At 54.4% G+C, this 12,596-nt stretch overlaps 3 protein-coding genes across 3 annotated transcripts; all 3 read left to right on the forward strand.

The window, feature by feature from the left end:
- Window positions 1–1,076: 1,076 nt before the first annotated feature.
- Window positions 1,077–3,097, forward strand: LTR77_009337 (uncharacterized protein; the record flags this gene model as incomplete). The annotated part of the gene is made up of 5 exons (XM_064806565.1): window positions 1,077–1,712; window positions 1,771–2,484; window positions 2,540–2,881; window positions 2,934–2,972; window positions 3,032–3,097. The coding sequence occupies 5 exons, from the start codon at window positions 1,077–1,079 to the stop codon at window positions 3,095–3,097; spliced, it is 1,797 nt and encodes a 598-aa protein (XP_064655382.1).
- A 1,464-nt stretch (window positions 3,098–4,561) lies between these two features.
- On the forward strand, window positions 4,562–9,045 carry LTR77_009338 (uncharacterized protein; the record flags this gene model as incomplete). The annotated part of the gene is made up of 17 exons (XM_064806566.1): window positions 4,562–5,578; window positions 5,661–5,745; window positions 5,815–5,906; window positions 5,969–5,986; window positions 6,048–6,097; window positions 6,169–6,685; window positions 6,755–6,880; window positions 6,931–6,974; window positions 7,042–7,193; window positions 7,244–7,343; window positions 7,406–7,647; window positions 7,697–8,145; window positions 8,267–8,423; window positions 8,484–8,542; window positions 8,603–8,704; window positions 8,763–8,892; window positions 8,951–9,045. 17 exons carry the CDS (start codon window positions 4,562–4,564, stop codon window positions 9,043–9,045), a joined length of 3,435 nt encoding a protein of 1,144 aa, XP_064655383.1.
- Window positions 9,046–11,854: 2,809 nt separating this feature from the next.
- Window positions 11,855–12,256, forward strand: LTR77_009339 (uncharacterized protein; the record flags this gene model as incomplete). The annotated part of the gene is made up of 1 exon (XM_064806567.1): window positions 11,855–12,256. One exon carries the CDS (start codon window positions 11,855–11,857, stop codon window positions 12,254–12,256), a length of 402 nt encoding a protein of 133 aa, XP_064655384.1.
- Between the last annotated feature and the right edge of the window lie 340 nt (window positions 12,257–12,596).

Genomic DNA, 12,596 nt, shown 5'->3' on the forward strand with positions numbered 1-12,596 from the left:
GTCCTTGCGGCTTCTACTCGGCCAGCTCCAGGATGTACGGGCTCACCAGATGTAGCGTTGGCACACACTTGAGGCAATCAACGAGCCTTGCTTTGTCGAGTAGCTCGTGCTGAGGAGACTGCCGGATAAGCCACCGCAACCTCGCCCGTTCGAATCAGTGGAAGAGACGCAAGCTCGTGAAGAGGTGTTCTAATATCTCGGATAGAGGGAGGGGTCCCTAGGACGCAGCTACCGACTTAAAGCTGTCGAGACCAAAGGCTAGATGGTGCGATGCAACGACGTTCTTCCAAGCTTTCATGCTGAGTCTGTCCAAGGCGGCCAAGCCTAGACTCTTCGGAGGGAGGAATCTCCTTGCTTATATTCCAGCCGTTCCTTGCTCTCTGGAAGGAGGCGCAAGTGTGTCCGTTACGCATTCGTCGCAGTCGGCCATGTAGGCATTGTAGTGCTGTCGCAAGGGCAGTTGTCTGCGGTAGAGCACAGCAATATGCAGGTCAACAGCGGACCGCCAATGGGAGAAGCATCGCAAGCCTCATGACGGAGATGTAGCCAAGTGTACCAAGTTTTCGTTCTCGCATCTTGCTTGCGCTAGTTAAACGTTGGCATCTGACGATGTTCTCGATCGTTGCATGGCCAAAATGGTCCGTCGATCCTCTCCCTTTCGTCGGTGTATAGATTCCGAAAAGATTGATTGCCACATTCTCGAATGCCTGCCTGCGCCACGTTTGCGATCGGGTGAAATGTTGTGGAGTTTGGAATAAGGTTGATCGACCTGCATCATCATCAAACGCGCGAGGGAGGCGACCAGCGCACAGCCACTCCTCATTTCCCACAAAGAAGCCCGACTCCTGCCACGCGATCGTGCAACTTTCTATTCACCGGTCCCTACGTTGGTGATACCTGCCATTGGATCTTACCGCGACGAGTCTGGATACTGTCGTGGAGGAGTTGCTGCCCAAGGAAACGAATAACACCAATCGCAAGCGCATTCGCGCGTTTGCACCACACGTGCCAGCGTCACAACATCAACGTCAGCCTACGTTCCTTCGACCTTTTACTTCAACATTCAATCGATCAATATGCATTCCGTCAAGAAGGCGGCGCGGAAAAGCGCATGGTACGCGGGTGAAGATGATGGGGTGAAGACGTACAATCCCTTTGGGCGCACAAGCAACAAGCCCAGGAGAAAGCGGGATGAGGAAGCAGGAGGGCTATACCACGCCAACACCGAGAACGATGCAGTGCCATCACCAGTCGCGGAGCAGAGAAGACAGCAGTTTCAGGGCGACAACGACGAGAAGATCAATGGCGTGGCCAAGGCAGGCACATTCCCAGCCGGACCATCTGGTGGACTACCGCGACGATCGAACGAGAGATATACGGAGCCAATTGAGACTTCACGATCAAGTGAGGGAAACACTTCGAAGAATGTTTCGTCAGAGGATAGCGGTCCAGTAGAGAAGTCAGTTGGGCCAGGAGACGGCGAAGGCAAGCCGCGCAAGCGCAAGATGCGCAAGTTCATGCCGTGGAAGAAGAACGATGAACCAGAAGAAGAGCTTGACAGGGCAGAGACTGAAGACTCGAAGAAGAAGAATTGGCCAAAGCCGACTATCATGGGTCAAGTTCGCGCGGTCTTCTTGTCCTGGATTAACATCCTGCTCATTGCTGTGCCTGTTGGCATTGCGCTCAACTATGCTGGTGTCAATAAGATTGCGGTGAGCCCTTTTGATACAAGATGACGGACGCACTGCATGGCACTAATATCTCTCCCAGGTCTTCGTCGTCAACTTCATCGCCATCATTCCACTGGCAGCCATGCTGTCCTTCGCCACCGAAGAGCTCGCTCTATACGTCGGTGAAGTCCTCGGTGGGCTTCTCAACGCCACCTTCGGCAACGCGGTGGAGCTTATTGTCAGCATCATTGCCCTCATCCAACACAAGATCCTCATCGTCCAGACATCTCTGATCGGCAGCATGCTGTCCAACTTGCTGCTGGTTCTCGGAATGTGCTTCTTCCTAGGCGGCATCAACCGCAAGGAGCAGTTTTTCAACGTCACAGTCGCCCAAACCGCAGCATCCCTGCTCGCGCTCGCGATCGGAAGTCTGATCATTCCCACCGCGTCCAGGATCTTTGCGAGCGTCGACACCGGTATTGCGCCAACCTCGCGCGGGACTTCCGTTCTACTTCTCGTCACCTACGGCTGTTATCTCCTGTTCCAGCTGCGCACTCATACCGACATGTACAACGAGCCCAGCCAGAAGGCGCCGAAGCTGTCATCTGGAAAGAAGTCCAAAGGCGATGCTTCGAAAGGTATTGCCGCCATCGGCGCCGGTACAGGTGCTGCGGTTGGCGCAAGTGATGCCACGCGTGGGGATATGTTTGCAGACGATGAGGAAGAAGGCGAGGTGCCCCAGCTTACCCGTCTTGGCGCTTTGGTCACGCTAGCTGGCAGCACTGTGCTCGTTGCTCTGTGCGCGGAGTTCATGGTAAGTTGCAGAGCCGTGCAAGACTTGGTTCGGCGGCTGCTGACATCAATCCTAGGTTTCTGCTATCGATGCCGTCGCCGAAGACGTCCCGGAAGAGTTCATCGGCCTCATCCTTCTGCCCATCGTCGGCAACGCCGCCGAGCACGCCACTGCCGTCACCGTTGCCATCAAAGACAAGATGGACCTCTCCATCGGAGTTGCCTGCGGCTCCAGCCTTCAGATCGCCTTGCTCGTTCTCCCATTCATGGTCCTCCTCAATTGGTTCGGTGTCGGTGCTCTTTCGCCGGGCGACCCTCAATGGATCAGCGCCGAGGCGAGTGTCATGACTCTGGCTTTCGATGGCTTCCAGGTTTCCGTGCTGTTCATCAGTGTGGTGATTGTGAACTATCTGATACAGGTAAGCTCGTCCTGAAGACTCTTGGCGGGTGCGGACACTGACATGAATGTAGGACGGCAAGAGTCACTGGCTCGAAGGGGTGCTGCTGATGGTAAGAGTCTAACGGGCAACACCCTACCATAACTGAGACCGCTGACCCATTTCGGCCAGATAACTTACATGATCATCGCCCTCGCCGCATGGTTCTACAAGGCCGATGGCGAAGTTGCTGGATAAGCGCGGCGAAGCATGGGCTGCATGTGCTTTCTTTTGTTGAAGTCCTCGGATCTCAGACTGGCAGCGGAGGGGTTCGGTGAACATGGCGTCTGGGAGCTGACTTGCATACGTCGGCTGGCGACTAATATACGAGCGAGGCTCTACTGTACTGTCGCGCGAGCCTTGGGATGATGTGGTGTGCTCGAAGGGATGGGACCTGAGCAAATGATACCCGACGGCGCGGGCCGTGTGGTCCGTACTGAATAGTGCTTTACCTTACTAAGACTGTTTCTCTTCAGGTGCCTGCGATACTTCTCCGTGTTCGAAACCAAAGGAATGGGAACTACTACTGTTGCTACGAAACGTGAGGTTATCAACCTTGAGAGCAGTGCGGCGCAGCTTCCTGGACAGGACTTCATCCTTTCGGCGGCAGAAACAGCTTTCGTAAGACCATCCGGATCGACAAGCTTATCAAATTGTTATCTGGTCTCTGAGATCGAACCACCCGTTCTCAAGGTCGGAGCCAGACCTCGTGAACGCAATTGAGGTGACATGACCATGAGCGCCATTTCTGTCTGGGAGAACAGCGACCTGTCCCCTCGGCGGCTACTCTCGAGGAGGCCGTTCGCGCTCGCGCATGCGTACGACCGGACAGTTGTATCGGGGCACGTTCACTTCGCGGAGAAGACTCAGAAGAGCGCAGAGGCTTGAAGCACCGGCTCCAAGAAACTCGGGGCTCCCGCGCAGCTTTTATGGTTTGGTAGCACTACGAGGAGTTCTCACTATGCTGAAGAGGTAGCCCAGTCGAAAAGCAGGAACGCCCTTCTCGAACACCGCTGCCTCTCTGCCCCCGCCGTACGAACTGATATCACCATGTGAGCCCTCCGCGTCTAGGAGAAGGGGCGCCACAGCCATTCACTACCGGCTCACTGCCCTTTTACTGGCCCTGTCACAAGGCATCGCGCCTGCCTCACCGGGTCTAGTGCATCACGTGTGGCTCACTGGACGTTGATACCGAGGCGCACTGACCACCCCTACGGTCTATATAACCTGGTCTTCCACGCCCCCCAACCTCTCCCGACTACCTCAACATCCACCACCCCCCTTCCTCAGTCAACATCTTCCTTCAAGCCTTCCATCTTCACTTCACCAAGGACTCACTGCTGGCGAGCACCTGCCTCACAAGAAAGCAGACTGTTACTGCTCCTTCCTCATCGGGAGCTCACGTACCCACGTGCGCTGTGCTCACGCGGACGACTGGTGGTCAGTGCTTGGGCCTGATATATCTTCTTGATTCCTCTCAACTAATTCCTCCTCATAGACACAACATCCCTCTTCCCTCTCACACATCTCTTCACACCCTTCCACTTCATATCAACCTTCTCACACACCTCATCATTCCATATCTCACAGCAACACAGAACACTTCTCACCCACCGCCAACCCACAACTTCCCACCATCATTCTCACCACAGCATTCACACTATGGCAGGGCCGGAGAGCAACTCCGGATCGCCCATCAAGCAAGAAGATCAAGGCTGCATTTCGAACCACATCGGCGAGACCATCGACCTCATCAGCGACGACGAGCACGAAGACACGATGACGGCTATTCTCAGAAGGCCAGCCCCCCCGGCGAAGAAGACTGCAGCATCTCCGAAACAACGATCCGCTCAGATGAATGCGGAACAGCCCACGAAGGTTGTCGAGACGGTCGAGAACCCGCACCCACCCCCTCCGACCACCGAAGAGATCCTTGCGCTGCAGAAGCGGCTTGCGGACAAATTCCGATCGGGTCCACTTGCACCCAAAGCTCCCATCCCGCCGCCGCAGGAGTCAGAACAAGCCGCCCCTTCCCCAATCCCGGAATCAGCAGGAAGCGAGATCGAGATGCGGTATAAAGCGGCGAAGGTCGTTCACGAGCAGAAGAAGCGTGCAGACGAGCTTTCGGTCGAGGATGAGGTTCGCTTTATGAGGCTGGAAGCCGAGTTCAATACCTGGGTGCAGAAGCAGGCCGCAGACAGGGAGTATGAGGCGGTCTCGGACGATGAGAGCGGCTTATTCGTACAGCAGAGCGATGCCTCTGCTGTGCCACCGCCAATGGCTTTTGGAGCTAGCGAAGAGGAGGAAGAGCCTGAGCGCCCTAAGAAGGGCCGCAAGCGCGGTGCTGCTGCTCCAGACAGCGAGCAACCAGCCACCAAGAAGGGAAAGGCCAGGAAGAACGCCAAGAAGGTGTTGGGAACGAATTACAACGACGGCGACGTGGACGATTTGCTCAACTTGACCTCTCGAGCAAAAGCCGCTGCGAAGGGAGCCAAGGGCAAAGCATCTGGCAGCAAAGCAAAGCCGAAGTCTCGCAAGAAGCAGGGCGCTCAACTCACGAACCTCGATTCAATCACGACTGCGAACGTCTTCAGAGATGCTGTTGCGGCGGCTGAGCTGCCGTCCCAGCCCAAGTTCTCTGGCACAAGACGCAGGAATGAGGCCCTGAAGCAACTGATGGTAAGCAATGGTGGGCAAAAGGGCCCCTCTTGCCTTCGGGACTGTGCACCACAATTCGAGCCGTCGCTGACACTTCTGCCAGGCGTCAGTTCCAGATGAAAGCAGGGGAACTGCTCGTAGTGATAAAAAGTTCTTGACGGACGCCATCGAGGCCTTCAATGGTGGAGGTAAGAAAATGAAGGGCAGAACGGTACCTTGTGTGAGACATTCACTGACCCCTTACCCTTCTCTTGCAGGTCATGCTGTGAAAGCTACTACTGATGGAAGTGGCAACTGGGAGGTGAGGGGAATGAAGGCTACTCTCAAGCCTTATCAGGTTTGTGGCGTGGTACGTCCTCATGCCTCGCATGCTTGCGCTTGTCCTTTAATCACTGCTGACACTTTTCACAGGCTTTTATGTTGCAGAGGGTTCGTCAACCTCCCCTGAGACCATCAAGACACCTGCTGACCCTTCTACCCTTCCCTCTAGGAGCGAGCCTCAGTCCAACCGAAGGGTGGACTCCTCTGCGACGAGATGGGGTACCAAACTTATGAGCAAAACCCTACCATGTCTGAGTCATTCGCTAACCCCTTTGCTCTTCTATTTGCAGGCTGGGAAAAACTATCTCAATGTTGACGTTAATAGTTCAGCAACTTCCTGGCAAGGACAAGCCAAAGAACCGGGCCACACTGATCGTCGCCGCGCCTGCTCTGATCGCGCAGTGGGATAAAGAAATTCGGCAGCATGTCGCAACGAAGTCCGATAGCAAGTATGGACTAGGGCGCGTGGCTCACCATCGCGCTGGCCACAAAAGCGACATCAACGACCTCGAAGAGATGCTAGCGAACTCAGACATCGTTCTTACAACCTACTACGAAGTCATGAAGAGCTACCCGAAGTGTCTGCCGCCCCCAAACCTCGTCACGGCTGCCCAGAAGGAGGCGTACTGGAAGGAGACATGGGAGAACGATCGCGGTCTGCTACATAAGATAAAATGGCTACGTGTGGTCCTGGATGAAGCAAGCGCCATCAAAAATCATCGTTCTCACACAAGCATGGCCTGTCGTGCCCTTGAGGCAAAGCATTACTGGGCCATCTCAGGCACTCCGGTTCAGAATACGCTGCAGGTACCAAACCCATGGGCAAAACCCTACCATGTCTTAGACACTCGCTAACCCTTTTGCCCTTCTGAACAGGAATTCTATAGCTACTTCAGATTCCTGCGGGAGCCTCACACAGGCACATTCAAAATCTTCCAGAACAACTTCTGCACAGCTTCGGATCCAACGGGCAAGGAGCGCCTGGCTGCCTTCTTGAGAAAGGTAGGTGATCTGCTTAAACCATGAGAATGCTGTGCTGACCAAGAGGTTAGTTCATGATCAGGAGAACGCACATAGACAAGATGTTTGAAGCCAGGTACATGAGAAAGTCCATGTTGATATGTCGGAAACACTCGCTAACCGCTTCGCCCTTTGGTTTGTAGGCTACTGGACCTCCCGACTCCCAGCCAGCGCACGGTGTGGCTCGAATTCAACGATATCGAGCGGCAGGTTTACGACGTCGTCCGCAAACGGTTCATCGCCAGAATCAACTCCACCATGGCCAAGGACGAGAGTGTGGGCAAGAAATTCGCAGGTAGGTCGTACCAAGCTTCTCCTACATAAGGAAACATACTGATTTACCAGGCATCTGGACCATGGTGCTGAGGCTCCGTCAAATCACAGCAAGTGTGCTTTTAGTCTTCGATTCTTGCCTTGATTTGTTCGAGAGAGAAGACTTCGAGAAGTATGTTGGCCCGTCCGCAGTGCTGAGATATTCGCTAACCCATGCGCTCAATCCTTGCTTAGACTCAACCAGATCACCGCATCAGAAATCGAGGGCCACGACGACGGTGTCGCCTTGCTGCTCCATCTTCGCCACATCTTGCGTTTGAGCAAATCGTCTGAAGTCATCGAGGGAGGCATCAGTGGCAGCGTGATGCTGCAAAGCGAAGTGGAAGCACTTCCCATCGGGCAGATTGACTTCAGCGGCCATAGTGAGGGTGACGAAACTGGCGGCGGCCATGGCCTGAGCTTCCGCTTCCAGAAATGTAAGTCATTCTAGGTGGCACACTTCACTGCTATGTCTAACTTTCATAGATCTCGACAAGTGGAAGACCACGGATGCCTGGGAAAAATGCAAGGATAGGGCTGTTTGCTGTGGATGCAGACAGCCCCCCGACAACCCTTATGTGACAAGCTGCTCCCACATATACTGTCTGGCATGCTTGGAGGACCTTACTCATCTGGCGGCCAGACGAGGGAGAGACTTGGCCAAGTGTAAAGAGTGCGGTGATACGTACACGTTCAGCCGGCCTTGCGTATCGGAGGGGTTTGAGGCAACGAAAGCGAGACCCACCTCGACATTTTCCTCCGAAGAGCCAGCCACGCAGTCGTCCAGCACTAAGAAGAAGAAGAAGGAGGACCAGATTGACTGGCTCGGGCTCAATGGCAGCGTACTACCTTCTGCAAAGACAGTTGCGGTCAAGGCTCAAATCCTTGAGTGGCTCGAAGAAGATCCAGCGGTCAAGATCATTTGCTACACCCAGGTTCGTTGCCCTCATACCCCCATCTCTCAGGCAAGCGGCTAACTCAATTACATCAGTGGCTACCTATGGTCAGGCCAGACTGCCCCAAATTTGGAGCAACAGTACTGACCAGTGTTCTTAGATTCGGCTACTTGGGAAGGTGGTCACTGCAGAAGGTTGGGGATACAGCGAATATCATGGAAAAATGGGTCATGAGCTTCGTGCAAACTCGCTAGAGGACTTTCAAACGAACCCAAACAAATCCATCCTGCTCTGCAGCCTTCGCTGCGGGGGCATGGGTAAGACATCAATTGCCAACTTATACCACTTTCACTACGTACGCTGACCTTTACACCTAGGCTTGAACATCACAGCCGCTTCTAGGGTCATCATCATTGACCCATGGTGGAACGCAGCGGTATTCAACTCATGAGTAAAACCATACCATGTCTTAGGCATTCGCTAACCATTGGTGCAGGTAGAACAGCAGGCGTTCTGCAGGGTGTTCAGGATCGGCCAGACGAAAACCTCAAGCATGACCCGCCTTGTGGTAAAGAATACTATTGATCAAGCGATGATGGTAAGCTATCTGCCTTCCGCATGCCCTCTGGAGCAGAAGCTGATTCACAAAACCTCAGAACATGAAGGAACTCAAGCTTACTGAGATCGAATCGGTGATGAGCGTCAGCAAGCTTCAGGAACATGTCTCACTCAAGGATCTCATGAGACTTTTTGGCAACGAGGTCGGCGAGGACGAGGCAGGGCAGCGTAAGAACCCCAGTTCCTTTATGGTCTACCCAGGATTCCTGCTGATGAACCTATGCAGCCTTCATATTTGCGGACGATGACGGAGGTGACGAGCGGCTCAGGGTGCCCGGTGGGAGCGATGATGAGGACAACTTGATGGGCGATGAGGCTTAAGGGGTGGGTTTCTCTGGAAAGCGGACAATCTTGGAGGGCATGTCAGGCGTTCTGGGGCAATTTTCAGGGGACTCTGAGCTCGGAGACGGGTCACCTGGGATACTGGACATGGAATCACTCAAGGCTACTTAGGTAGTTCCAAAAAAAAAAAAACCTCTGTATGGCTATACCTTCCGAGACTGATGTGAATCCTCTTAGCTGGCCTGGCGAGGGAGGGGAGTGGACAGGACTCTCCGATTCAGCGCTTTGGCCACAGTGGCAGATGACGGCTATCGGGGTTTCTGAGTTCCTCCCCGGGCGGAGAACACGGGCGCTGGCAAGGACGGGTGGACAGCTTCTCCCATTCCACCACAATCTCACAAGGCCAGACGTTGACCCTTGAGCCCTTGAGAACAACCGCGGCGCCGGAGAACACGGGCAGTACTTAGCTTAAGGGCACTGCTTCTCCCATCGAACGCTCTCTGGACAAGGGCAGGTTACCGCTGTCAAGGCTTGAGAAATGTTGATACCGCGGAGAAAACGGCCGTGGCCTTGACTTACATGACCTTACCTTGGCTGATTTTGCTCACGAGTCTGCGGTTCAAGAGCCCATCTAACTGTAATTCACCTACCTTAGACTGCCACTGGCCACTCGACCTTGCAGGCTTCTCTGGAGTGGGGGGCCTTTGTGAGCAGCAGATGGTGTAGGTGGGAGTTTGCGAGCCGTCCATATCTTCGAGAAGCCCTCCGCCGTTACATAAACCAACGTTGAGTCTTAACCCCTGAGATCGACCCAGCCGACTCCGCCCTCCCGGCCTCTGCACCATTGAGTGCCAACAGCCAGACATCACGGAGCTCTGTTTGGCCCTTGAATGGCTCGGCCCAAGGTGAGATCGCGCATGAGCAAGCGAAGCGGAAGGATAGAGCATACCAGGCGGCATCGAGGAGTAGGAAGGCCCAAGATGCCGAGCTCATGGCGAAGATGAAGCCTATTCGGTGCTTCTTCACGAAGGACTGAAGGGCACGGGAGATGTGCTGGCTGGAGGGTTGGACTTTGCTGGCCGAGGGTGCGATTTGCTCGGTGTGGCTGGTGTTGGAGTGGTTTATTTGCTGAAGAAGATGATTTATCTGACTGGCATGGCTGTATCTTAGCTACTTTGCTCTAGCTTATTCAACTCATCTATCTACCTCAGACCCCCCTCTTCGAGCTGACGGGCATCTGTGAGTGGCAGATCAGACGGGTAAAAGTCTGAAAACAGTCCACTTCTTTGAGAAGCCGTCCATTCTCGCATAACCAACCCCCTGGGTCTCAGGCAGGTGGCCTCCGCCTTCGTCGATCCCTGCCAACCTGTAGGCACTCCATGTCTTCGAGATCCTCCCCGCCGCCCGATCCCCGCCGCCCGATCCCCGCCGCCTTGGTCTCATGAGGCGGTCTACGTCTGGAATTGATTCTACCATCTCCAATGTTCAGGCTTCTCCAAAGCAAAGGGCGTCCAAGAGCAGCAGGTCAGGCAGGCGAGAAGTTGAGAACACTTCACGTCTTGGAGAGTCTCCGCGCTCCAAGGTCCGTCTCCCCTACCCTCTCGCTCTTAGTAGGTAGACTTCTCGAACCGGCCTTGAAGGTTTGAGTCCAGGCATCTCCCGTAAAAGAGCTGCAATTGCCTGTGAAGATAAGTGGTAGTGCCGAATGCTTTGGCCGATGCGATTGCTATCCTCCTGCGTGCCTGCTCATGGCAATCGCAGGAGTGGGATCACCCGCTCGTAGGGCTATGAAGGTGTATCGCAGTGATATTCATGTCGTCCATGTCGGAAGTGCAGTGATGTACCTTATCTAACCTCAGCTCAGCCCTACGTCGATGCCTCGAACGCCTCCACTTTAACGCCAAACTTGCGCGCGGAGACAGTGCACTCGTCGATCCGGCAGTCCAGCCTTGAGATATCGCCATCTCCATCGAATCAAGACGCCCGAAAGACCAACATGTCTCAACAAGGCAAGAGGAAGAGCGAAATTGGTGGCGCTTTTAGCCCAGAAGGATGGCCTTCATCTCCCAGTTAGGCCCGCGGCGGCCGTTGGATCGCCCTCGTCGAGACCACCTCGAGCACCGCAGGCATGTCTGGTGGTTGAACACTCTCCGTCTCTTCTATCTGCGACGTTTTGCTTCATGTTCATACGCTCTTTCATAATCACATTCGTTTAATTCATGGACCCCGATATGGGGATGTCGTTCCTTACTCGCCGGGTGCTACCGGCTGCCACTCTTTTGATTGTTCTCGCGAATGCGCAGCAGTTTTGCTATTATCCAGATGGAAAGACGGTTTCGGATGATATACCGTGCGACGGCGGCGCGGCGACTTCAGCATGCTGCAGCGCAGACTCGTTTTGTCTAGCGGGCGGGCTATGTTACAACGGTGGTTTGGTGACAAGAGCGAGTTGTACGGACAAGACGTGGGGCAGTGAGGCGTGCGCTGGGTATTGCAGGAATGGTATGGCTGCTTGACAAGGCTATGGAGGAGCGCAGAGCTGACTGTTGTGCTCGTGGTAGTGGACACCTCCAGCCGAGCCGTAATCACACCTTGTACGAGCGGCGACAGCAGTAATACATTCGCATGCGGCCTGAACACAACCGACTGCCAGACAGATTCGAATACCTTCTCTCTACCCAATGATCTGGGCATCGTGCTGCGGCCGAATCAAATAGCACAACTAGTTGAGTCTAGCCTTCAGAGCACAGCACCATCAGGAGGAGCAGACACGGATGGCTACTCAGCAGGCGTATTAGCCGGCGTAGCCGTTGGCATTGCTGTGCCTCTATTGATCGCGCTTGGGATCATGTTCTTGCTCCTCCAACGCGAAAAGCGCAGATTCAGCAAGCCGAAGCTCATGTACAAACTGCCGGACGAGGTGGCTAAGGAAGATTTCACCTTCTCGCCCCCACCGCCGGTACGAACGACGACAGACTTCTCCTCGGTACGATCATCGCAGACGTCTCGCGCAACGGTTGGGAGCGCAGTAGCCAGCAGGAGAGGAAGCGGAGGCACCATGGGGACGCTGACGGTCGGCGCACCGCAGTCATTTATGGAGAGATACGCGACGATGAGGAACAATTCGCAGGCGCAGATGAAGAGCAAGGAGACGGTGGCGGTGTCGCCGCGGCATGAGCTCGAGTCACCTTCGAGAGAGCCCGCGCGGTATGAGCTTTCGAATAGCCGGATGTCGAACAGCTCGAGATGAGTTGTTTGGTTGGTATGGTCACGCTTTGCTTCCATTTGCGCGGCGTTGGTGGATGTGGGTATGAACACCTTCAATGTATATATTGTTAACGACATTGGCAGTAGCCACCTCTTCTCAGGTGCGATGACCACGGCCTTCACCTCCAACTTGCCGCTTTGAATTGACCTGATTTCAGGACATGTTACAAAATTGAAAGATGCCAAGGAGATGTTGGGCTACCCCATTGCAAAACAATGCTCAAGGGAGTCTTACTCGCAGAAGCAAAATAACTCTACATGCAGGAATGAGAAAGAATGGAAGACGAGCTCTTCACCTGGAGTACAAGCCTTGACTCGACTGT

The sequence above is a fragment of the Saxophila tyrrhenica genome, assembly GCF_035928015.1.
Source record: "Saxophila tyrrhenica strain CCFEE 5935 chromosome Unknown scaffold_17, whole genome shotgun sequence".
In the NCBI taxonomy this organism is placed as follows: Eukaryota; Fungi; Ascomycota; class Dothideomycetes; order Mycosphaerellales; family Extremaceae; genus Saxophila; species Saxophila tyrrhenica.